At 53.7% G+C, this 26,386-nt stretch overlaps 1 protein-coding gene and 1 pseudogene across 1 annotated transcript; both read left to right on the top strand.

Annotated features, from left to right (window-relative positions):
- The first annotated feature begins 741 nt into the window (after positions 1–741).
- On the top strand, positions 742–25,976 carry LOC134369528 (palmitoyltransferase ZDHHC11-like). The gene is made up of 8 exons (XM_063086005.1): positions 742–859; positions 1,240–1,458; positions 10,363–10,541; positions 11,080–11,181; positions 14,038–14,162; positions 16,791–16,946; positions 20,141–20,250; positions 25,749–25,976. The coding sequence occupies exons 2-8, from the start codon at positions 1,240–1,242 to the stop codon at positions 25,974–25,976; spliced, it is 1,119 nt and encodes a 372-aa protein (XP_062942075.1). The 5' UTR covers positions 742–859.
- Positions 3,781–5,823, top strand: LOC134370870 (myb-related protein B-like; annotated as a pseudogene).
- Positions 25,977–26,386: the final 410 nt, after the last annotated feature.

Raw genomic sequence — 26,386 nt, 5'->3', positions numbered from 1 at the left:
TCATTTGGATTTGTTTGTCGTTGGGAATTGTGTTTTCAGTACGTGAGGCAGCCTGTCTGTGATCTAATTCCTCCCTTGGCCCCTTAGTGCTGTTTGCGTCTGTGAAGCTCGCGGGTCTCCTGGAGACCTTCTCCTGCAGCCCAGATGAGCCGGCTCGAGCCGTACCCGCCTCGCACCACGTGCAGAGGAGCACAGGGGCTGCCAGAGCAGTGCAGCTGGGGCTCGGACGCTCACGACTCAGGAGAAGCAAGGCTCAGAATGTTCCTCGGCATCTCTGGCCCCCCCAAAGTTGTAACGACGTCACCTACATTTTCTGTATTTTTTTGTGCAAAGGGCAACAAAGCATAACATGGCCCAATTTTCTAAAAGTCTTCCTTAGATATCTCCCAGTCTCCTCAAAGTTCCGCCCTGTAGCAGCTGCCCAACACCTTCCACCCCCTCCTCCCCCACTGCCCTCCTCACCTGACTGGCCATTAGTGGCCACAGGGGTCCCCTCCCAGCCACTATCCACCTGGCAGCTCTAGGACGCCCAAGATCCCGGCGCTCTGGGGGGCAGGTCTTCCTGGTCCCTGCAGAAGGGACGCTGCAGAACCCTCTGGAGGTGTGGTCTCCCGTTCCCTTCTTATGGAAGACCTGTGGAAGAATTCTCAGGGAGGATTCTGGTGGACGAAAGTGTCACACCAGCTAGAGTTTGCTTACGATCTCCTTTTCCTGCATTACCTCGGTTTCCCCCAGGGTGAGACCTCTACTCCGTGTGGCCTCTTTCTGACATGGTGTTTTCCCCTCACATCTGACCAGTCTTCTGACAAGTCAGTGCATATTTACGAACGAGCCCCAGGATTTATTGCTGCATAGCTTGGTAAGTGCTTCCCCAGAACTTGTGAAAGTCTTTGGTCCCCTCTGGCCCACTGGCCATAAGGGACTGCTGACCGTGAGCACCCAGGGTCATGGCCAGGTGGGCCGCTGGGTGCCCCCTGGTTCTTCAGCCCCCGTGGACCCTCCACACTCGTGGAGAGCCACTTTCCACAGCTGTGTCCACTGTGGCCTGGGCGGATTCTGCAGCACTTCCCTTAATTCCCCTGTGGGGGGCCCTCTGCCTGCTCCAACCCCAGCCCTGCCAGCTCAACCACAGAAGTGGTCCTGGGCAATGCAGGGGACATTGGCTGTCAGTCCCAGTGCCGGGTGGGGCCCCAACAATGGTGAGTGACAGCTCCCTGTGCCCCTTTCCCTGTCTTGCAGATGGACATCTGTGGCAGGAGCCAGAGTCAGGTCATCTGGGAAGCCAGAGCCACTGTGAAGAAGCCTCTGCCACCACGCATCTCCAGAGTGAATGGCTGGTCTCTGCCCCTGCATTTCTTCCAGGTGGTGGCCTGGATCACCTTCCTGATCATGTCCTTCACCATGTTTGGGGTCCTCATTCCCCTTTTGCCACACGAATGGAAATATATTGCCTACACTGTATCCTTTTTACTTGTGGGGGCGGTTCCATGGACCTGCCTGTTTTCTGAAGTGGAAAGGGGGCTTCTGAAGGACTGTTAGAGCAGAGCTGGTTCCAGGTCCACAGCATGCTGCCCAGTGTGCTCTGTCCCCGCCGGGTACCTCTAGCCACCTGTCCTGGGCCAGACCCTCTCCGTCTGCTCCTGCGGCTGGTCCTAACACCGGCTGTTGGTTGTCTGCAGCTCACGGCTCAGCATCTTGTGAGAAGGGCTGATGCTGGCACATGTTGGGCCTGTCCCTCACTGGAGCTCCTCAGGCACCTGCCGTTGTGCAGGGAGAGAGTCTGCTGGACCATGACGCGATGAGAGGGGCAGGGTGGGAGTCATGGGCAGAGCCTGGAGGAGCGCAGACCTCCACCACTTCACATTTTCCAACACACAAGGGGCCAATTGGTATTGTCCTGCAAAGAATAGCAAGTTTTAAAAGAGAGGACTTTAAAAAAATACTCAAGATTTTACAGTGTACAGCTAAAGTTTTTGCCCACCCCAGGCCTCTGTCAAATGTGTACTGTGGAATCCTGTTCCCAGATGCGGCAGAGCTCTTTGCAGCGCTAGCTTATGGCGATGTGGAGATTTCCCGTTTGCACTACTCCTGGGAGGGCCACGGTCATGGGTAAGTCACAACTGGCCAGTTAGGAGGCTGTGCCCCAGAGGTGCTGTGGAAGGTACCCTGTCTGCTTTGATCCCCAGTGTCGTACGTCAGGGTGGCCTGTGGGCTCCGTGGCATACCCAGCTGACCACGGCATGTGGTCGGGAAACCCCAGGCCCCTGAGGGTCCCTGCGACACTAGAGTGAGAGGATGAGGTGATCTGGTGCAAAGTGGGCCTGCACTGGCTGCCTGAGGGCACTGGAGTCGTCTTTCTGAAAGGAGGATGTTTTACTCCTCACTGAGCCTCTCAGGGAGGAGACAGTCTGCACCGCATGGTTCTTTGCTTAGGCTGCAAGACCCTTGCAGGTCTCTGCTGAGTACGGAGAACCAGGTGTGTGTAAGCACGTAGCACAGGCAGGGACGTGGCAGAGGCAGGAGCGAGCAGGGGCTGCCTCGGCAGGAGCCACACTGTCTCTCGGAGCCTCAGCAACCTGCAAGGCAGATGTCATTCTTCTTTGTACTTGTTACTGCAGTGTCTTTCAGCTTTCAAAATGTGGCCGCAAGTGCCATCACCCAGTTTCAGCAATTGCAGTCCTGCCCTTCTTGCTTCATCTCTCACACACACGTACGCTGGAGTAACTGTGGAATCCCCGGACATGAAACTTTATCTGTACAAGTTCTCTAGTTTGCCTCTGACAAGAGCTTTCATTTTCACAGCCACCATGCGGCCATTTAATTTAAAAATACACAGTGATTTCTTAATGCCACGGATTCCTTAGTATCTATATTGCCATTTCCCTGTGTTCCAGAGAAGTTTTCCTACAGATGCTGGGACACATCGGGGTCCACATGAGACTCCTGCGTGGCATGTAGTTGCTGTGCCCTGAAGTCCTCCTTTCCCCATCGCTTTGTTCCTCACACCTTTGATTCGTCAGAGACACCAGGGCATTTGCCCACAGAATGTCCCTCAGTCTGGGTCTGGCTGGTTTTCTTCCTCACAGTACTAGAGATTGCTTTGTGGGAAGGTTTTGATAATGAATTCAATTCCTTTCATAAAGGAGAATTCAGCTCTTCTGTTTTGTCTTGTGTTCGTTTTGTCAAGTTGCATTTTTCAAGAAATTTAAGTATTTCATCTAAATTGTCCAATTTCTTGGAGAGAAATTGTTTACAGTATTTCCCATTGTCCCTTTAGCGTGTGTAGGGTCTGTAGTTATGCGCCTTCCTCCTCCGTCACCACACTGGCGCCTTGTACTTTCCTCTCTTTTCTTCACTCATCTTCCTAGAGTTTATTATATTTATTGATATTACACAGAATCAACTTTTGAATTTATTTTTCCTATTGTTTGCCTGTTATATTTCTAATTTTTAAGAATTCCTACTTTTATGTTTACCACCATCTCCCTCAACTAACTCCGGCTTTACTTTTCCTTCATTTTCTACCGTTTTAAGGTACAAACTTAGGTCACTGATTTCAGACATTTTTTTCTTTTTAATATAACTATTTAAAGCTGTAGATTTTTCTGTAAGACTTCTGTGCATGCTGGTGCTGGCTGCAGTTCCTGCGAGTGAGTGCAGGACCTGCAGACACACTGATGCCTTGGAATGCAGCCCGTGCCCTGTGTCCTGACGCCGGCCCAGCTCCCGTTCTGGCCTGAGCTGGCAGATGGGCAAGTGCGGTGTAGCTAGGCTGGGGGGATGTCTCAGTGGACGTGTGGTGAGGAGCTGGACAAGCTGCACTAGCAGGACACAGATGCAGATGTGCCGGAGCAGAGGACAGCAAGTGCAAGGTCAAATGGACCCATGAGGAGGACAAACAGCCGGGGGCCCTGGTGAGGCGGGTTGGACGACGGCAAGACTGGACGTTCCTGGCCTGCTACTTTCCTAACCACACTGACCAGCAATGCCAGTATCGGTGGCTGAGAGTTTTGAATCCAGACCTTATCGAGGAGCCAGGGACGAAAGAGGAAGACCAGAAAGTCACTGAGCTGGTCAAGAAGACCGGTGCGAAGCAGGGGGCTGATCGCCATGCACCAGAAGGACTGGTGAGGGAAGCTGTGCCACAAGTGCTGGCACAGCCACCTCGACCCCGAGATGAAGTCCTGCTGGACCGAGGAGGAGGACCGCATCATCTGCGAGACCCGCAAGGGGCTGGGTGACCTCTGAGATCCCAAGGTGCTGCTGGGAGGATGGACCATGCTGTGAAGATCCGCTGGAACTTCACCTTCAAAACGAAAGTGGACGCAGGAGGCTTCCTGAGCAAGTCCAAAGCTGCAGGCCTCCTGTGTCCTTGCTACTGGAGCTTGAGGACAAGGACGGCAGACAGAGTGCCCAGCCTGCAGAAGGCCAGGGAGGTCTCCTGACCAACTGGTCTCTGGCATCCCCTGGCCGTGAAGAGGAAAGCCGCAGGAGGAGCCCATGGCAGCTGTCACCTCTAAGGAGCAGGAGCCTGTCCCTGCAGAGATAGACGGAGGTCGAACACCAGAGCCCTTGGAGGAATTGCCTAAGCAGGGAGACCAGGAGGGATCGCCCCTTGAGTCTTGCCTGCCCTACAGGTGGGTGGTAGAGGCAGCAAACCTCCTCATCCACGCTGTGGGGTCCAGCCTCTCTGAAGCCCTGGACTTGATCGCATCGGACCCTGATACTTGCTGTGATCTGAGTAAATTTGACCTCCCTGAGGATCCACCCACAGAAGGCAGCATCAGCAGTAGCCTCGTGCAGCCACAATGATCACATCAGCTGCAGGCACTGCCAACCCAGCAGCCAGCTACCCCGGTGCCCAGTGTGACCAAGTACTGCCTGGACAGCCACACCATCTCAGACCTGAGCTGGAGCGGCCGGTGCAAGCTGATCCCTATCTCCCCCAGCACTGAAGTCGGGGGCTTAGGCATTAGCACACCACCCTCAGTGCTCAAGAGACAGAAGAAGAGGCATGTGGCTCTGTCCCCATCACAGAGGACAGCACCCGCCTGTCCTTCCTGGACTCCTACAACAGCCTAACCCCCAAGAGCACACCTATCGAGACCCTGCCCTTCTCAGCCTCCCAGTTCCTGAACTTCTGGAACAAACAGAACATACTGGAGCTGGAGATGCCCCTGCTGACATCGACCCCAGTGTGCAGCCAGAAGGTGGTGGTCACCGCGCCGCTGCAGCAGGAACATGCTGTGTTTGTAGCCCCAGATCAGAAGTACTCCATGGACCCCACTCCCCACATGCCAACCCCGTTCAAGAACGCCTTGGAGAAGTACAGACCACTGCATCCCCTTCCCCAGAATCTGCACCTGGAGGAGGACTTGAAGGACGTGCTGTGCTTCGAGGCCAGCACCGAACTCATCATGGAGGATGACTTGAGACCCAAGAAGCAGAGGAGAAAGGCTGGGCTGCAGCAGAGCGCCATCAAGAAAGTCCACAAGTCCCTGGCTCTTGATATCATGGACAGGGATGTGAAGGTGATGGTGTCTCCACTGCCCAAGTCTCCGTCCTTACTGACAAATATCCTTCAAGATCCTTTGGCCTCACTCTGTTGTATCAAAGGGGACAATAGCCTGCTCAACCAGGGCTTCCTACAGGCCAAACCTGAGAAGGTGGCAGTGGCCCAGAAGCCCGAAGGCTCTTTCTGACACCTGCCCCATGACCTGTGCCTGGAAGACCAGGGATCAGCTCTTCATGCAGGAGAAAGCCTGGAAGCTCCTGGGCTGCCTGGAGCCCGGCCACATGTCTCAGACCCTCATCTTGTCCTGAGGGGTTTGGGGGTCACAGGCCCATTCTCCCGTTTACAAGGGTTATGGGGGCAGAGCAGGTCTGTGAATTTGAGGATCACAATCAGGTGACAACCGTCTACAGGGAGCCTTCTGCCACCAGCCCCTCCCCAGACTGCTCAGGTGGCAGCAAATTGGCCGCACGCTGTCCTGTTGCCAAGTGCAGCTTCGAGTGGCTCCTGGTGCTAACAGACCAGAGTCCCACTTCTGGGCCTGCCTGGTCCCTTGCTCAGTGCCCCAGGTAGCCTGGTCAGCTTCTCCCAAGTCCTGGTCACACCTGGCCTCATCTCAGACCCCTGCTTAGGATGGGGGGGCATGGCTGGGGTGCTCCTTTCCTCAACCCCTGTTAGAACATTTCCTTGAAAGCATAAAACTGTCTTTCTCCAAAAATGAATAAATGGGGTTTTCTGCAAGTGCACATGCAGGTGGGCACAGACACACATGCCCCACCACATGCACACACATACACACACTGGAAGGCTTTCTGCCTCTCACTCAACTACCCCTTCTGGCTTAGAGACTAAAGGATGTCTCCCCAGCGACTTGGGGTTTCGTCTCTGGATTCTGGGGTGCCCAGTGCAGCTGCAGTTTCCCTGAGAGTTTGGGTCCCACCCTGCCTGTGAGTCTGAAATGGGCTGGCTCCAGCCAGCCACACAGAAAGCCTTGCCAGGGGTCCAAGGGTGTGTTTCTCGTCAGACACACTCATGGTGACATACGCTCATCCTGGGTGCTCTCTTGCGTGGTCCCTCTAGCAACATGAGCCTGTTTGCAGGTGGCTGGCCAGGACTGTGAGTGCTGGTCCCGAGAGGTGGCGAGCACTACGGTTGGTCTCTACGTGCCCTTTGGTGTGGCCGCATCACCTCCAGGGCCTCCTGCCCATGGTGAGGCAGAAGCCACACTCAAGGGCCCTGTGTGGCACATCTCCCTGCTTCAGCACATGCTGCCCCAGACATGGGCACCCATACTGTTGTAACCTGTGCCTTATCACAGGTGAGAAAATGGACAGTAATTCTGCAATCGCCTGTGCAGTTCATCTTAGAATCTCCAACAGTCCTCAAAATGTCCTTTACAGGGTTTTTAAACCCCAGAATCCATCCAGGGTCCAGGCTTTGTGCCCGTGATGGGGCCGCCTGGTCTCTTCAGTCAGGCACAATGCCCACCTGCCTTCTGTGGGCAGCTGCTGGTTCTTCCTCAACTGCGGCATCTTTGAAGCATCCAGGCCGCATCCCACTCCACTCTGTGGCTCTGTCTCAACAAGAACGTGTCCCACTGCGCAGGAAGTGGGGGTGTGGCTGTTCCTCAGGTTGGGGGCTGGGTCCCTGCCCCGCACAGTTAGGAGCCATGCTCAGGGGGGCCCTGGCCGTGCAGGTGTGCTGTCTCCTGTTGGCAGTCCTCGTGCGGGTCAGTTGTGCCGGGGCCCGTACAGTGGGGGTCTTGCGATTCTGCTGCTTCCCCTGTGCAAGGAGGCCCACCCTCTGCTCTTGTCCTCGCCCCTCGCTCCCTCTCTCTTTCTGGACCATGGTGTGTGACTCTCCTGTGGCTGCTGTAACAAAACACTGCAAACTGGGTGCCTCAAACAACAGAACTTTACTTTCTCCCAGTTTGGGGGACAGGAGTCCTTCCAGGTGTTGGCAGGGCCACACTCCCTCTGAAGAGCTGGAGGAGGACTGTTCCAGGCCTCTTCTCCCTGTGTCCTCACACGGTCGCACCTCTGTGTCCGTGTCTTGGTCTTCTCACGAGGACCCCAGACACAGTGGATTAGAGCCCAGCCTCACGACCTCACCTCAACTCGGTCACCTGCAAAGACCCTATTTCCAAGTAAGGCCACACTCACAGGGCTTAGGACTTGAACATACTTTGGGGGCACAGTTCAACCCCAACGTGTGGCTTTTTACATACGGGCTGTTCTTCCTTGTCCTCTGACCATAGCTCAGCCGTGTGGCCCTCGGTCTTTCCCAGCTGTCTCTGTGCTCGCTGCAGTCGCCACACTGAGCTCCACCTGCTCTCTGGCCAGCAGCCCTTGGCTCCACACCTGGGTCAGCCACTTCTCCCAGGAGCCCTGGCCCCCCTTGAGTGGCTCAGCAGCCCGTCTGCTGCCCCTTCCTGCTCGTCCTAAGTGGTGGGATTCAGGACGGCTTCCCCAGCTGTCCAGGGCAGAGGCTGCCTTTGGAACAGCTTCCCAGCCCTGGCTGCAGCTGGCTGCGCACTGCCCTCCCGGAAGGACATCCCTCAGGCCAGGGCCAGCAGCAGCTGGGCGCTAAGCTGTGGCCACTGGAGGGCGCCGGTGGGGCTGGGAAGTGACCACCCAGGCACAGCCAGGTCCAGGTCAGGAGCGGGGGTGGATTTGCCCTGGAGAGAGCTTGAGCGAGGCCAGCCTCCCGGCTCCGATGGAAACCAGGGAAGAGGCAGAGTGAAGATGGAACGACCCTCGTGAGGCAGAGGCGGAGGCGCGGCTCGGCCACTGGCCAGCTGACCCCGCGAGGCCCTTTTCTCAGCGCGCCTTGGTGCTCTCAGCCGCACGTCTGTCCTGCATGAATGTTTGACCCAATAGGGCCCGTTGTGTGGAAGAGGTTGGGATCTGATGTAACTTTGTTTAATCTGGAGAAACCTCCTCCCTGCAAGATCCTGTGCTGTGGCCCGAGGCAGTGTGAACTTGGCACCGCGGTGGAGAATTTCGTAGCAAGCATCCGTGAACCTCCACTTTGAGCAGCGAGCTGCAGCTTTGAACCTAGCGAGTTCGTCGCAGGTTTTGCCCCAAAGGGATCGATAAGAAGTGACTGTACAGGGCACTCAGAACGTGAGCCGTGGGCTCTCTCTCCTCCTCCTCTTTCCTGCCTGCAAAACAGGACAGGGGAAAGGTTAACAGTGCTAGGAAGGGCGAAGGGCGGGTGTCCTGGGCTGGCGCACACTCGCTGTTTATTTACTAAACACAGATTGTTGCTAGGGAATGTTCCAGTGTCAGCTGCAGTTCTCATAGCAGCTCTGAGACCGAAACTTCCAGAGGGCAGGCGGCTTGAGTAATGAAAGTGAGACACTTAGTGTTTCTTTCACCTTGTGTTATTTACATGAACCTGAGGCACTGTTGAGGTACAGCTAAGTGTGAAGTAAGAGCAGAGAAAACTGAGGATGCGGGGCTCTGGGCCACTCACACTCCAGGCTCACCCACACTCAGGAACGGCTACCCCAGCATGTGATAGGGGAGTGGCTGGCTAGGTCACTTTGGGCAAAATGTAGCAGACTTAAGGTCACCAGCATCATTCATTCCATGGGTGACATGGATGTCATGAGAGGACAACCCGAGTCTGTGTGTGGAGCACTAAGTCCACTCCCCAGAGTGTGTTTTATTGGACAAGCAGGGCACCAGTGCAGCCCACGGGGAAGGACGTGCTTAGACTCTTCTCTCGTACACAGTCTGTGTCCCAGAGGTGTCCGGGTGGAGATTCTGCCCTAGAATCGCAACACCCATGGGCTGCGGAAGGTCGAGGAGATGGCTGAGGGTGGCTCTGCAGGTTTGCCTGGCAGGCCCAGCCTTGCAAGAATCTGGGCCTGTCCACTTTGAGGCCCAGGGTTCCTGAGGGTGGGCTATGCTGTCCCAGACGGTTCCCTTCGGGTACTTTCAGGCAGCAGCACTGCCCCCCCCACCCCTGCCGGTTTCCAACCAGGGTAATTCTGCTGCAGTTCTGCAGAGGAAGGACCCGCACCTGGGCCGCAGTGCACCTTCCTGCCCGTCTTTTGTCCTCAGCTGTCACCCCCAGTGTCCTAGGGCTCCGGAACTCGTTGCTTTGGTAACCACACAAACAGTGAGGCTTAGCCGGGAGGGAGGGGTCCGCAGGGACCAGCGTGCCGGGATGTGCTTTCAGTCATGTTAGTGTCACCAGCTGTGATAGTAAGCCCTGCGCCCAGCCCCTCTGACCGCCTGGCCCCACTGACCGCCTGGGCCCGCTGACCGCCGGGCCCTGCTGGAACCACAGTCTCAGTCTACTGCACAGCAGAGTGGGGCAGTGCAGGCCTCTCCCCTGGTCCAGTGGCCATGAGAATGGCCTTGCACCTGTCACACATGTCCCTCATGCAGCACTGAAGGGGTCTGATCAGTCCAGCCCCCTATTTGAGCCCCCCAGGCTGGCTGGTACATAGCCATCTCTCCACCCCCACTGTCCACCTCTGCCTGGCCACATGCCTGCCTGCCCTGGCCTGGGCTCCAACTCCCTGGTCTGACCCTCGTGACGCCCAGCAGCTCACTTTTGCCTGCCCACCTGTCCTGGTCATCTCTGTGAACCCCCACAGCTTTGGGCCCACGCTTGTGCCTGGAACACGGGGAACAACGGGTCACACCCTGCGGGGGACCGCAGTCAGCCTGCATCGGGTTTTGTAAGAACCAGCTTCACGCTCAGGCTTGCTGTGCGTTGCCGCTGCACAGTTCCTGCGGGACCCTCTTGGGGCAGGGCCATGCCCTGGGCTGCCTCTGTGGCAAGGCGGAGTATTATGGGCCGGGCCAGGGCTTTGTTTTCCTTGACCCGCCCAGCTGACTGGCGGGCTCCACGCTTTCTATGCCACAGTCCACCTGATCACAGTTTCCATCGATCCAGCTGAAGCCAACGTGCGATTCAAGAAGAACTATTCTGATCCCCTGCCGACTCTTGACCGATCCAAACATGCACACGTGATTCAGAACCAGTATTGTCACGTGTGCAAGGTCACTGTGTGAGTGCCCCCCACCCTACAGGGCCCCGTGGGGTGGAGCCCTTGCTGAGGGAGCGTGGCAGCCCCATGCTTGCCTCGTGCCATGGACGGAGCGTTTTCGTCCCCGCAGCCACTGTGGAATGGGTGCTGGTGCTGCCTCTGCTGAGGGAGCCAGGGCTGAGGCTCGGCCAGAGGGCTGTGTGTGTGTCCCTGCAGGTGACTGACTCCCTTGGGAAGGTCCGGGGTGTTCATTCTGAGTGGCTCTTGTGTGCACAGCTCCCTCCCCTGCAGTCCAGGGCAGGAGAGTGCTGTCTTCCCAGGGGTTTCCAGGAGGAGCCCTGGGCCCAGCAGGGCAGAGAAGGGGACTACAGCCATGGCTGCTCCCAGAGCCGCCCTGCTCTGCCCCGCAACAGGCCTCCACTGTCGTCCCTGGCCCCAGGTAGAGGCTTCAGCCTCCCGCTCCTTGCCAGACACCCACTTCCTGCCGCGAGGGGCCGGTGCCCAGGCCTGCCTGGCCGCACACAGGCTGACCGGCCGCCCTCGCTGCTTCTCCCTCCAGGAGCGCAAAGGCCAAGCACTGCAGCGCCTGCAACAAGTGCGTGAGTGGCTTCGACCACCACTGCAAGTGGCTCAACAACTGCGTGGGGAGCAGGAACTACTGGTAAGGGGGGTGAGTGGGGTCCTCTTGGGGCACACCCTGTCCCCAGCAGGGTGGAGCTCGGTGCCCCATCCCTCTGGTCTCCTTGTCTGGTTCTGAAATGTGTTTGGGGGACACCATCCCTGGACATGCTGGGTCCTCACAAAGTCAGTTGCTGGAGACCCCATTATGGACGGCGAGGAGCGGCCCTGGTCCGTGGGTCACAGGCTGGCTGAGGCCTTGGGAGCCCACTGTCCATGGCCCTGCTGTCTTCTCTACACCAAGGCCTTCAACTCCAAGAGCACCAGGGCCAGGCCATGGAGCGTGGGAGTGAGTGGCCCACAGACGAAGCATGGGGTAGGGAGCTCATGGGGCACTCAGGGCCCCGTGTCCTGACCCGAGGTTGTGTAGGCCATGAGTATCTCCAGGAATAAAGCAGCATGCGCTCCCCCTGCTATTCCATGCCCGACTTGAAAGAGAAGGGCTGGCTGGTGCATGAGAGCTGGCCCTCGCATGGTACACAGGTAAAGGCCACCTCGCAACACGTGCATTGTGACACGTGCTGCAGAGAGTCACCATTCTCCAGAAAACGTGCAGTGCATCCAGAGTCACTAAGCGAACAAGACATAAGAAGAGCAAACGGGTGACTACACAACTGCAGTGGTGAACCCAAGGGTCTATTTATCAGAATCATCAAATCAGACTTGTGGGGCTGGAAGGGACCTGGAAGATGCTGTCCCACCTCCTCTCCTAGAGAAGAGCAGCCCCAGCTGGTCAGCAGCAGGCTGGACCCCCTCACTCATGCTGGCAAAGGGCTTCACTCCCTCCTAGATGCCTCGAGCCAGCTCATCACAGCAGACTCTGGCTCCTCTGCCCGTCACATGCCTCTTTGGAAGGTGTTGTTGGGGGAGCCATGGGGGCGTGTGGCCCTGCTCATGAGGAGAAGGGGACCAGGCTCCAAGGGGCATAAGGAGAGAGGCTGCCTTCCTCCCGAGGTGGAAGGGGCACTGCGCAGGTGCTGTGAGCATGGGGCCACACCGTCTGTGTGGGAAAGGTAGGTCAGGACACGAGCGCCCTCCACTCACGCTGGGTGGCAGCCAGCCCTGTGTCTGTGTCAGGTTCCCTTCTGTCCCTTCATCCAAAAAGCAAGAGACCTCAACGGTATCTAGAATATAATCTGGCCCCAGATGTTGACAAAGTGTGTAACAGAGCCCCCGAGAGAGAGGTCGAATATGCTGGCGGCAGATGAGAAGCTGGAGAGAGCGAGGTGCGTGGAGCTGAGTTAGTGGACATCTGAGGCAAGCACAAACGTCCTGCTGGCTCTGGTGGGCTTTGGTCTCTGCCTCGTGGTCTCCTGCCTTTCCTACTGGGCAAAGAAGGGAGTCCTGTCCAGACACAGGAGGGAGATGAAGTGTCTTTACTCCCCACCCCACCGTGGGCTCAGGCCCAGGAGAGTTTTGGGGTGGGGTGTGGCACCTCCCCCTGGAGGGGGCGGCTTCCCAGGAGACCAGAGCCAGGTGTGGAAGGCCACACCATGTCTCTGCACTGTGGGGCCACCCCTGGGTCAGACTGCGAGTGTTGGCACTCACACACGAGTGAGTCAGACAGCAGGAGCACGGACGCTGACAGGGCAGCTCAAATGACTCCCGCCTGGTTGTCAGTGCAGCAGGGAGGCCTGGCCAGGGGCTGATTCCCTTCAGCTCCGTCACACAGCGTTTCCTGCCGAGGAGCTGTCCCGTAAGCCCGGTCCTGTGTGGATTCTCCAGAAGATGCCTCAAGAGGGTTGACAGAAGGATTGGACACAGTGGCAGCAATGGCCCCTTCTTCTAAGACAGCATGACACACATTTGAATCCTCTTCCCAAAGATATGTGTAAAGGAATTTCAAGAAGTTCTAAAAAGTCAATGGAATCAACTAAGTTTTAGGTGAACAAAATACATTGTGGAATGTAAAAGAAGTATTTAAATTAAATATAATAGCAGAAAGACTAAGGAAGGTATTCAAGTCCATTCCGAGAATTGCTATGCAGAATTTTTTTTTTTTTTTTTTTTTTCTGGGATGGATGGATCATTCTCTGTATGTTTGGGGCAAAGACCAGGATGCAGGAATGATTTTGGTCTAATATCTAAAGCATATGACATCATTTCTGCCACAAGTGTGCACGTGTGACATCTGCAGGTACAGCGTGCTCGGGCTTCCTAGTGGCTTCCTTGGGCCTGAGCTCCCTCCGGGTGCAGAGATGGACGGTCCGGAGCCCCTCAGCCTCCCGGGTGGCGTGATGCTCCCGTGGCCCTCACTTCCCCTGGCTTCAGTGCCCTGAACGTAAGACGCTGGGCTGCGCCCCACCACACATGTTCACACACGGATCGTGTCCCTTTCACAGGGACTCCGGCTGAGATCCCCGCAGGGACTCATTTCTGTGATGCCAGAACCAGAGCTCAGCCCCGCGTGCGCTCTTGTGTCTGGGAGGGAGCCCTTGTCTGAACCAGGTGGGAGTCGGGCAAGGCAGGGCGACCTGCGAGCCGTGGGGCCCAGGGACGCGGCTTGGATCCTGTGCTGCCCTGCTCAGCCGGCCGGGGTGGCCTGGCCAGTGGAGCCTGCGTCCCCTGCTTGTGAGAAGAGGGTGGTTCCCCTTGCCCGCAGCCTCCGTGTGGGGATCAGATCACGTTTGCAAGAAGCACTTTACAGGTGGCAAGTGGTCAGCGACGTCTGCCTAGAGAACGTGAAAACAAATGGCCGTAGGACAGAACGCAGAGAAAGGAGGCCCGCGCCGGGGGACGTGACCCGGGCCGGGCTCCGAGCAGACGGGGGGCCGCGGCCAGGCTGCCTCCGCCGCAGGCCGGGGGCACGTCCGCAGCCTCTCTCTGCTTCTCCTCTCAGGTACTTCTTCGGCTGCGTGGCCTCGGCCTTGGCCGGCCTGCTCTGCGTGATGGTCATCCTGGTGTACGCCCTCGCCCAGTTCGCCGTGGACCCCAGCAGGCTCCGCACGGACCCCGCGTATAAAGGTACGTGCCCGCCGTCCCCGAGGCGCTTCTGCTGGGGCCACTCTGTTCAGGCAGCTCTGGCCTCCCCTCGCACGTCTCTCTGGGTGAAAGGCTTGGGTCTGGGAGGCGGTCAGCCCAGCTGAGCCCGGGCGTAGGCAGGGAGAGGCCGGAACGGGGAGACATTCTGCGCTCCTGCGGGTGGTGCCCGGCAGCCCAGTGGCTGCGCCTCGGCCCGCAGCCTCCCACGTGCCCAGGAGGCAGGCCTGGGCCTAGAGGCGCTGGCTGTGGCCGCGCTGAGGTCGTGTTTCCAGGCGGTGGCGAACATGAGAGACTGGGATCCACTCCCGCCCTCTCCGTCCCCACCACAGTCAGCCCTGCAGTGCCCGGTCGTGCTGGTCCCTGTGGGAGGCCGAGTGGTGACGGATAGAGTAGGGGCGCCAGCTGTCTGGGGGATGCGGGCTGCAGGCTCCACGGGCGGCCGGTGAAGTTCTCTGCTGAGTGGGTCCAGGAGTCTGGGCCTTGGGCGCAGACGTGGTGGCTGACTGCGGCCTCCAAAGACATCCATGTTCTCATTGGCACCTGTGGCTGTCACCTTATTTGGAAAAAGGTCTTTGCAGATGTGATTAGGGATCGTGAGATGAAGGAACCGTCGTGGATTATCTGGGTGGCTCAAATCCAGTGACAATGTCCTTATGAAAAACAAGAGGAGACGCAGATACAGAGCAGAAGCCACGTGACCATGGAAGCAGAGGCTGGAGCGATGCGGCCACAAGCCCAGGGACATCTGGGGCCACTGGGAGCTGGAAGAGGCAGGAAGGATCCTCCCCTGGAGCCTCTGGAGGGAGCGTGGCCCTGCCACACCATGATGTGGACCGCTGCTGCTGACGTGAGACAGCAGATGTCTGTGTGGAGGGGCCATGGCTCATGGTGACGTGTCCAGCAGCCCAGGGACACTGACAGGGAACAGTGGAGGGGAAGCAGTTCCTTCATCTCCACCGCATGCTCAGGGCCCCCCCCCTCGGGGTCACTGGAGCCACCCCGTTCATGGCAGAACGTTCTTCCAAGGATGAGCTTGCAAGGTCCCCAGGAAGGGCTGTCCACTCCTCCCTGCACCACCAAATCTGACTGCAGCCCCCACCCAGGACTTCTCAGAAACAGCTCTCCCCTGGCAAGCCCCTGACCCCAACAAGCCCAAGGGCCACAACGAAGCTTTCTGTGCATTTCTCTCTTCTCTTTCTTTTTTCTATTGGTTATGAATATTAATGGGGTACAAAGCTGACTGTCACCACCTGTATCCAAGATGTGATGATCAGATCCATACTATCAGTGTGCCTAAACTAGAAAACTACTAAGAGAAAACATAGGGGAAGCGCTTCAACAAGTGGGACTGGTCGAAGAGTGTGAACATGAGCCCAAAAGCACAAGCAGCGAAAGACAAAATAAATGGATGGGACTGTATCAGACTGAGAAGCTTCTGCACGGCAGGAGACAATCGACAGAGCAGAAAGACAGCCTACGGAACAGGAGGAAATACTTGCAAGCAATACATCCCACAAGGGACTAATATCCAGAACATACGAGGGACTCAAATAACTATACAGTAAAAAATCCAAATGACCCAATTAAAAAATGGGCAAAGGAGCTGAATACGCATTTTTGAAGGAAGACGTTCAAATGGCCGACAGGTACTTAAAAAACGCTCAACACCACTAATCATCAGGGAAATGCAAATCAAAACCACACTGAGATGTCACCTCACCCCAGCTAGACTGGCTGTCATTCTCTCTTCTTTTGTAACAAGTCATTTGCTCAAGAAGCTCCGTGTGTACTGGCCGCTCCCCCTGTGGGGTGTGAAGAGAGAGTCGGGAGGTGGCTAGGGCGGCCGGGGCGGCCGGGGCAGGTGAGCGTGGCCCCTCCCCGCAGGTGTGCTGGTCTGCGCCACAGTGCAGTGGGTCCACGTCAACTTCCCCGATTGCGGATGGAGGCGATTTCCTGGGTTTGCTGTTCCAGAAGATTCCACAGGGCTTCATAACCACCAGGTCCCTGAGCAGAGCATCTCTTTGTGTCACTGGTTAAGGGTTCATTCACATGGGGGGTGGCCGCCCACGGCCTGGCCCAGCCCTACATGCAACGTGCCGCAGCCCCGTGAGGTGGAGAGTGGCACTTGCCTTCTAGGGTGGCACACAGAGACCCTCTCGGATGGCGCGGAGCAAAGACATTTAGGCTGGATTCCATCCTCTGCTTCTCTGCCCAGCACAAGCCCTCCATGTTTTTCTCACCTAATTTTGGGGAGCAGTGTGGTTTTGAGTGTTGGCCATAGAGGGCTGTATCCTAGAAATGCCACACGTGGGGCTGCAGCTTTCATGTGCTATGTGGGGGGCTGGTGTAGAGCTCAGAGGGCCCCGGGGGCAGGTGTCAGGGTTGGGTGGGGGCCGGCCAGTGGCCTGAGTGCTCAGTGACCCTGTGCAAGCCTCACCCTCCCGATCCACAGAGCAGGTCGCAGCACAGTCAGGAGGGGCACAGGCACTCAGGTGAGGTGGGCGCTCGCCCGGAGCCTGCCCCTGCCCCGGCAGCTCGGCCCCGTGACGTCCACCCGATCAGAGGTGCGGGTCAGAGGTGAGTGAACGGCGCCCCTCCCCTTGTCCACAGATGTCAAGAATAAGGACACCTGGCTGCTCTTCCTCCCCTTGTTCCCTGTGAAGGTGGAGACCCCAGTGGTCCTGTCCGTCTGGGTGTTTGTGCTCGTGCTGGCCACCACCAGCTTCCTGCTGCTCGGGCACCTGCTCATCTTCCACGTGTTCCTGCGTATGTTCCCCGACCCAAGCCCCTGCTCCAGGGTGGCCAGGGTTTTCCCCTCACACGCTCACACGTGTCCTGGGCAGGCACTGAATTCAGGACCTGCAAAAACATGACAGATTTTACAGCCCGGAAGTCTGAAATGCTCACAGGGACAAAGGAGTAGGATCTACTAGGCAAGAGCAGGACACTGAAGAAAGAACAGGCGGATTCAGAAAAGTATCAAACAGATTCTAACGATGGGAAACACCGAGCTCAGTGAATGGGTGCCCCACTAACCACGCGCAGCTGAGGGGAGAACAGCAGTGCAAGTGGCAGGTGCTCAGCTGTGTCGTTGGACAGGGAGGGTGGACTTCTTCCCCCAGGAAGAAGTAACAGCGTCTCCCTCCTCCTGGCACACATTGTTTCCACCGAGGTGGGTCAGCCGCCAAGCATCTTTCCACCTCTGGGCGGCGGTGGCCCCTGGGCTGCAGAGTCTCGGTGGATGCCACAGGGGCTCCTCGTCAGCCTCCACTCCAGTGATAGTGCACGTGCCAGGGTGGTCACACGGCAGGCCAGGAAACTCCCCTGGCTGAGCAGCCCTGGGGACTCCAACTCCACTCAGGAGCTCAGAGCCATGGCTGCCCGGATGGAAAGATGCAGACGGTGCCAGCAGTGGAGACGTGAGGACCGCCACGTTCACGGTGATGGAAGAGGAAACACGCTGAGTGAGACGAAGGGCAAGCAGGACCCCACGGTGGGGGACACAGCGAATCCCCCACCCCGTGTCTCCTGTGGTTGACATGTCGCATCAGTGCGGCACATTTGTTACAACTGAACCAATACGGACACATCATCCTTAACCTAACTTTACACTAGGGCTCCTGTTAGCATTGTCCTCTGGGTGCTGCCAAGTGCCTAATGTCACGTATTCACTGTGGCAGTGTCATACAGAACAGTTTTGCTGCCTGCCAAAGTCCTCTGCGCTCCACCTCCCCCGAAGCCCTGGGGACCACTGATTTTTTTCATTACCTCAAACATCTAGGATTTCTTTGTGTTGGAAACATTCCAAGTCCTGTCTTCTAGCTAATTGAAACGGTGCAGTAAATCGTTGTTAATTATAGTGACCCTACAGCGCTGCGGAACACTAGATGTCAGTCCTCCCGCCTAGCTGTACTTTTGCGTATCTGTGGACCCACCTCTGCACCACCCCAACCCCATCCCGCTCTCTCCTGTGCCGCCACACTTCTTAGCTCCCACACGACTGAGGACACGTGGCGTTCCTTTCCGTGCCTGGCTTACTTCGTTTAATGTAATGTTGTTCAAGCTCATCCAAGTTTCTGTGAATGAAGAACTTCACTCTTTTTCCTGGCCGAGCAGTATCCCACTGGGCGTATGCACCTCACTTTCTTGATTCTCTCATCGGCTCCTGGAGACTTGGATTGACTCACTATTGTGGACGGAGCTGCGGTAAACATGGGACTGCCCTTCAACATGCTGGTTTCCTTTCCTTTGGATAAATCCCCAGCAGGGGGATTGCTTGGTCATTTGGTAAATCTATTTCTAGTTTTCTGAGGAACCTCTGTATAGTTTTCCACAGTGGCTTTGCTAACTTACAGTCCCACCAACAGTGCATAGAGCTTCCTCTTTCTCTGCATCCTCTCCAGCATGTGTTGTTGTCTTTTCAGTACTGGCCAGTCTAACTGGGGTGAGATGATATCTCAGTGTGGTTTGATTTGCATTTCTCTGGTGATTAGTGATGTTGAGCATTTTTTATATACCTGTTTGCCGTTTGTACATCTTCTTTTGAGAAATATCTATTCAGCTCCTTTAACCGTTTTTCGATCAGTTCATTCATTTTCCTGCTATTGAGTCCCTTGTATATTCTGGATATTAATCCCTTGTTGGAGGCATAGTTTGCAAATATTTTCTCCCATTCTTCAGGTTGTCTCTTCGCTCTGTTGATTGTTTCCTTGGCTGTGCAGAAGCTTTTTAGTTGGATATAATCCCATGTATCTGTTTTTGCTTTTGTTGCCTGAGCTTTTGAGGTCCTCTTTATAAAGGCTTTGCCCAGCCCCATGTCCCGAAGCATTTCCCCTGTGTTTTATTGTAGTCGTTTCATGGAAGAACGAACATTTTAACTGAGTGTGAGCGAGTGTGAGTTTATGTGCTCAAATGGTGACGCAGGTTCTGGGGGATGTGCAAGACTGACAAAAGCTGGGCGGACTTACTCGGGAAGGATAAGCCAGGACAGAGCACGAACAGAAATCCTGCAGAAAGCCTCGGGGGGAGGGCTGGGCGCCCTGCCCTGAGCTGCCACAGCCCAGGCAAGCAGGCCCCGCAGGGCAGCCCTCCATCTGCTCCTCAGCTGCAAACAGGCCCCTGGGGGTGGTCCTTTTCACTTTCCAGAAATAATTATGAACCTGCTGTTCTCATATTTGTTGGTTTTTAGGGAAAGAGAAATGAAAAGTTTGGCCCCTCCATGGAAGCACATGGCTGAAATAGGCACAGAACACATTTTGTTAATATTGTCTTTTATTGGTAAATGTATGTCTCAGATTTTCTTCTAATAACCCGGGTACTTCTGCCCATGATGGACAGCCAGTGTCACAGCTTGATTAAAGACCAAGCTGAGGGCACTCTACACTCACGAGTGTGTGGTCCCAGGACGCTGTTAGCATAGTGCTGGGGGTGGCGGTAGCACCTGTGCATACAGCCAGCCCATCGGGAGCTTCCCTGTATCCCCCCACCCAGGTGCACACCACCTGTGTCTGGACATGGGGACACACTGCTGGGCCACCTGGAGACTCACATGGAGCAGTTCTTCCCGAGCTGCCCTCTTGCCTCCTTCAGGAGGCTGTTGAATGGGGGATGGGGGAGCGTGGGCCCAGGAGAGACGGCCACTGGCTGGCTTCACGCAGCCTGGTGGGGGGCGACAGGGCAGAGACTAGGTCCCACCCCCAGGTGAAATGTGTAGACTCCTCTTGCTGCCAAGTAGGGGCCACACTGCCCCCCACCCCATCCTGGCCTCGGGGGGCCTGTGAGGTGGCACAGCAGCCATGCCCTGGGCAGGGGTCACATGCCCTGGCTGAGCTCCAGTGGCTGGGGCTGCCCTGGGGCCAGATGGGTTCTGGAGTGGCCGTCCAGTGGTGCCCAGACAGATGTGTGGATGCCATAGTGCTGCAGGTGGTGACTCAGCCCTTCCCCTCCTCTCCCCTTTCCAGAGTTCAAGAAGCTGAGCACGTTTGAATACATGACACAGGCCCCACAGCCATGTTGCTCCAAAACCTCATCAGAGAAGAAAGATGTGCAAATGGAGGAAAGGCTTGCACAGGTACCACTGTCCCTCCGCTTCACCTCTGTCCAGGGCTGGGGACAATGCCCAAGGTCTCCGAGTGGCCAGCATATCTGCCCAGGTCCTTTGCTTCACTGTGGATACAGCCCTAGGATGTGAGTGTGTGTGTGGTGTGTGTGTCTCTGTGTGTGAGGCTGTGTGCATGTATGTATGTGTATGTGGGTGTGTGGTGTGTGCATGTGCGTGTGCATGTGAGGCTGTGTGCATGCATCTGTGTGTGCATGTCATGTATGCATGCACGTGTGTGTCTCTGTGTATGCTGCTTGTTTATACATGTGTCTCTGCATGTGAGACTGTGCATGCATGTGTATCTCTGCGTGTGAGGCTGTGTGCATGCATGTGTGTGTCTTTGTGTGTGTGTGGTGTGTGTCTTTGTGTATGAGGCTGTGTGCATGTTTGTGTCTCTGTGTGCATGTGCTGTGTCTCTGTATGTGCAGCTGTGTGCATGCATGTGTGTGCCTATGCCTTTGTGTGTGTGGTTGCACGCATGCATGTATGTTTATGTGTGAGGTGGTGTGTGTGTGTGTGTCCATGTGTATGAGGTGTGTGTGGTATGTATATGTATGTGTCTGTGTGTATATATGTAGTGTTTGTGTCTATGTGTATAAGGCTGTGCATGTGTGTGGTGTGTGGTCTGTCATCTCCATGTCTGTTCTCCACAGGACAGGCCACCAGGGCTGACTGGTTTTAGGCCCACCCATTTCTGCACCTGCGCCAGGGTCAGAGGCCAATGGGTTCTGGTGGGTTATTTTTAAGCAGGGTTTGAGACTATGCAGGTTTCTGAAGGTTACAGGTGACTTTATTTTCTCTGTGGAAGGAGTTTCTTCTCACCCCAGTCCCTGTGGGGCTTCAGAGAGAAAGAGCACCTTGTAATTAAGAGATGGAAAGGGGTCAACTTGCACCTTTAGGAACCGCGTTGTTGGGAGCAAAGTCTTTCTCCTTGACTGCACCTCCCCTGAACATTTAGAGACAATTTAGTAGAAACTCTGTCATGCCCCAGCCCACCCCATCCCAGACTCAGACACTGAAAGTGACCCTCACCCTGACTTACAAACAAGGGGCCATGGGACCGTCCTTGCTGTCTTCACAATTGGGGTGACACCTGCTGTCCTGGTGGGATTGGCAGTGCCCCTTTCTCTCCCAAAAGTGTCTTGGGTGGGATAATAAGTGATATAGTCACTCTAACTTCAACCAACCATGGTCCCTGGCCTGAGCAGAGAAGGTTTGGCTCACGTCATGTTGAATTCCTATCCCAAATCCTCACAGACTCCAGGACAGTGTTGTGAAAGGGACACATTTAGTTCAGTTATTTACATCTCTGAGGAGAATTCCATCCAGAAATGAGTGTGGCTACAGTGGCCGCCCCACATCAAGAGTTTTGCACGGATCTCCCCAGACCCCGGAATCAGTTGCCTTTGCTCACGGCGCACCCCATTGCCCCAGACAGCTTTGTTCAAAGAAGTCACCTGGTTTTCCTGGAGTCACGGTGAAGGCCACTTGAGTGGAGAAGTTTCCAGGGTAGGCAGTGAGCCTTTCTATCCCCGAGTGCCATCTGCAGAGAGGGTGGGCAGCCAATGTCTGCAGGTACCCGTGTCTGCATGGAGAGCCCTCGGCTCAGTGCCCTTGACGGAACTGTCACTTATCCAACAAGGATGGGGCCACGGCTCCAGTCAGGGATGGCTACTGAGCACAGCAAGTCTTTGGTATGGAAATGCACATGCGCACAATGGCGGCCAGTTCGAGTCAGCAGGATTCTGGCCAGTGAAGTCTGTGTTCCTCATGGTCTCAGCGACCCTATGTTGTCTCAGTGGAACAGTTTGCTTGAGAGTCTCCCAGGTCAGCGGGGAGGCAGAGTCCATCTACGGAGGTCACACCAGGTGCACTGAGTTCACTCCTGAGTTGTCCAAGCTCACCCTGGAGGGAGAGTCAGTGTTGGAGACACGGGAGGCTGGTCTTCAGGGGGACTGGGTGTGACTTACCAAGTCACAGCATAAGTCCATGGCCAACTGGAATCTGGCATGACCTCCATCTAGCCACCTCCTACCATTGGGCCTGCTGCAGCGTGGGAACCTGGTAACTCCCATTAAAGGAGCCATGGCCAGAAGAGCTCCCAGGAGGACCGCAATGGTGCTCTGCTCCAGGGGCACAGTGGTGGCCATGGTGGGACTGGAGTTTGGAACACAAGCTCCTGCCAGCCCTTTGTGCGGGGTAGCTGCTGATGCCATGGGAGTGACAGGAAGGACAGCTTCAATAGAAAGTGACAGTTGTGCGAGTTGACATACAGCCAGCTGGTGAAAGTGCTCGGGCCCTCCCCCCATGAACTGGAGCAGAGAACATGCTCTAGAGTGTTGATGGAGCACTCTCACGGCCACCTGGTCACCATCCTGGCTCTGGAATGCAGTTCTGCTCTGTCTTTGTAGCCACCACTCTGCCAGATACTTGTTATCCTTTATCACATTTAATCCTGATGAGGATTTTCCTACATTGTGGCCAAGGCTAGATAAGGAGCCTTGAGACCACAAGGGTCACAAACTTTCTCCACCCCACCCCCCGTGAGACAATTTCTATTCTGTAATGAAAAACATAAAATACCCAATATACACAGGTGACTTTGTAATGTGAAATAGTGGTATTAAAGAATTGGGTCTCTTAAATATTTCTATACTAACTTATAAATACTTTAGGGTTGAAAAATGATTTCTCACCTAAGAAAGGCAGTTACCTTTCCACTGAGTGACACAAGTTGTGTAACCAACTCAAGAAGAAACAGAAAATCTGAATAGACATACAACAAGTAAAGAGACTGAACTAATAATCTAAAATCTTTGCATAAAGAAAATCCCAAGCACAGATAAGTCCGTGGATGAATTCTACCAAATATTTTAAGAAAAAAATAATACCAATTGCACACAAACTCTTTCAGAAAACAGAAGAGGAAGTAACACTTCCCAGCTGATTCAGTGATACCAGTATTAACCTGATACCAAAGCCAGACAATATCATCACAGCAGAAGACAACCATAAGCCAATAAGATTCAGGAAATACAGGCAAACATCATTAGCATATTAGCAAACCAAAGCCAGCAACATATATACAGGATTATACACTAGACTGAGTGAGACTTATTCCAGGAAAACAATGTTGATTTAATATCTGAAAATCAATTAATATAACACTACATATTAATAGAATAAAGGACAGTAACCATATGATCATGTCAATCAATATAGAAAAAAGATTTGACAATATCCAACTCCCATTCATGATTTTTTAAAAAATCTCAACAACCTAGGAATAAAATGAAAACATCCTATGAAAAACTTAAAAGTAACATCATACTTCAGAGTGGAAGACCGAATGCTTTCCCTTAAATCTGAGAACTGGAAAGGATGTCCGCTCCCACCACTTCTATTTGAAACTAAACTATTTGTACTAAGGTTTCAGTCAATGCAATAACGCAAGAAAAATGAAGGCATACAGAACATAGAGTGAAGCTGTGTTTATTTGCAGGCAACATAATCCTAAAACATGTATTAAAAACTAGTTGAATAATAAGATAGCTTAGCAAGTATGCAGGGTACAGCATCAAGACACGGCACTCAGTCATTCTTATGTACTAGCAACAGGAGATGTGAGGATATTCTTAAAACTATTTGATTCACAATATTATCAAAAAATAAATTTAACAAAACTGGTGTAAATCTGTACACTGAAAGCTACAAACTATGCCTGACAGAAGTTGAAGACAGTCTATTATGTGGAAAGATATACAACATTCATAGATTTGAATAAATATTGAGAGGAGTTTTACCCAAACCCATGTGCAGACTAACCACAATCCCTATTGAACCCCAGCAGGCTTTTTTTTTTTTAATGGAAATGACAAGCTGATCCTAAAATGTGTATGGAAATTCAGAGGACCTAGACTAGCAAACTAGCCAAAACAATTTTTAAAAAGAACAAAATTAGTGGACCTATACAACCAGACTTCAAATTTTACTATAAAGCTATGATAATAATGACCATGTGGTACTGACATAAAAATAGAAATATAGAGAAGTGGAACAGAATAAAGATCCAGAATTACACCTTTCATTTATGTTTAATTGACTTTAAACAAAGTTACCAAGGTAATTAAATGGGAAAAATTATGGTTTTAACACGTGGTATTAGAATAATTGCATATCCATATAGAAAAAAAAGAACTGTTGAGTTCTTCATGCCCACACAATAATTACTCATGCCTACTTCACTCCACACACAAAATTAACTCGAAATCGATCACAGATCTAAATTTAAGAGCTAAAACTATAACACTTCAGGAAGAAAACATAGGATAATAATAATATCTTTGTGATCTTGAGTTAGGCAAAGTTTTCTTTAATAAATGACACTAAAATTATGATCTACTAAAGAAAAAAATAAGTTGGACTTAATTAAAATTAAAAACATTTGCTCTTCACAAGTCGCCATTAAGAAAATGAAAATATAAGCCACAAATAAAATATTCAAAAATCACATACTTGTATCAGGATAGGTAAAGAATTTTCAAAGCTCAATTATAAGAAAAATAACCACATTTTAAAAATGAGCAAAAGACTTGGACAAACTCTTTACCAAGGCGGATATAGGGATGGCAAATAAACACAGGAAAAAATGCTCAACGTCATTTGACATAGGGAAACACAAATTAAAACCGCCATGAGACACCAGTGCACATCCAGTGGAACAGCTGTGGGCACAAAGACTACCAGGACCAAGAGCCGGTGATGAGGTGGTGGGACTGAAAGTCTCGTGCATGCTAGTGGGGATGTTTTGATTACACAGATCTGTAATATTCCCTCCCTTTGGAAAGCAGTTGGCATTTTTTAAGAAGTTAAATATATGCTTACCATATGGCCAGCAACCCCACTCCCGGTTTCTAAGCAAAGAGCCATGAAACACATGTGCACGTGCAACATGGCCTGGGAGGAAGGCGCCATCCCTCTGCACCCAGCCCCTGCCCGAGATCCACCCGAAACTGACTGGTAACAAAGTTGACTTTTGTGTAGAACAAGCTCAGTGTCGATTCTCATCTCGTTCCTTCCGTCTCCCCACAGCCACCAGGTGACGGCCTGAGGTCATCCGCACGTGGGTAAGTCTGGCGCTTGCTGGAGCTGCACCGTCCACCTCCAAAGTGCTGTACTCTCTTCTCAACTCAGTGATTTTGTGTTTTTATAACGGGTGACACAACAGAAGATAGATAAAGCAGTTTCCCTGAACATCACTAACATTATAGCCATTCAAGCAGCTTACTGCAAACAAGGGTTTAAGAGCAAAGTCAAAGGGCACGTGCACTTTAAATCTTCATAGTTGTTCCTGATCGAAGACTTGTGAACTTTAACATTTCCTATTTAACACATAGAGTTTAAACCATTCTGTCCAGTTCCAAAGACCCTGGCATTTGGAGTAGAGGTGCATTAAATCCACACCTCAGCTGGCAGGGACCGGCAGCGCCTGCAGCCGCAGCAGCGCTCTGCAGGGGGACAACGCGGGACCCGGAAGTGGGTCTGCCCCGGCGGGCGGGGGGGCGGAAGTTCCCGCTGCACTCTTCCCCAGTTGCTCCGGAAGCTCCGCCCCGGGCGGAAACGCTCTGCGGGTGGCGCCAGCGTTCCGGGTCGGGCGAGCTCAGCAGAAAGGTGGCCAAGGAGGTGTGCGCCGTTAACCGGTTCCTCCAATCCGAGAATTACTGTGGACTTTTGCTTACTTGGACAGTCAAGGAGTAAATATAATTTAGTGTGAAAAGTTCAGGCTCCTTCAAACAACCCCATAATTTTTCGTTTAAGTTGGCTTCCTTCGATCTGGTAAATCCAAATCATTTTGAATTAGGTGAAAACGAAGAGCATCGTTTCCTTTATCCCCTTCCGGCAAGAGTGACTGAAACCTAACTGGAACCAGGGTTATAAATGTCCACTTTGAAAAAATATATATATATATTGTCAGCTGCATATTCATTGTAGAAATATAGAAGTTACAGAAATTCCTGATGTAGAAATTTGTCATCCACCTACCAATAGGACTGCTGGCATTTTGGTTGGTATCTCTTAAATCTTCTCCTTTACTGTTTTTTCTTTC

Source organism: Cynocephalus volans, chromosome 2 (assembly GCF_027409185.1).
Source record: "Cynocephalus volans isolate mCynVol1 chromosome 2, mCynVol1.pri, whole genome shotgun sequence".
Classification (NCBI taxonomy): Eukaryota; Metazoa; Chordata; class Mammalia; order Dermoptera; family Cynocephalidae; genus Cynocephalus; species Cynocephalus volans.
Note: the sequence above shows the minus strand (reverse complement) of the source record. Positions and strands in the feature narration are given on the sequence as shown.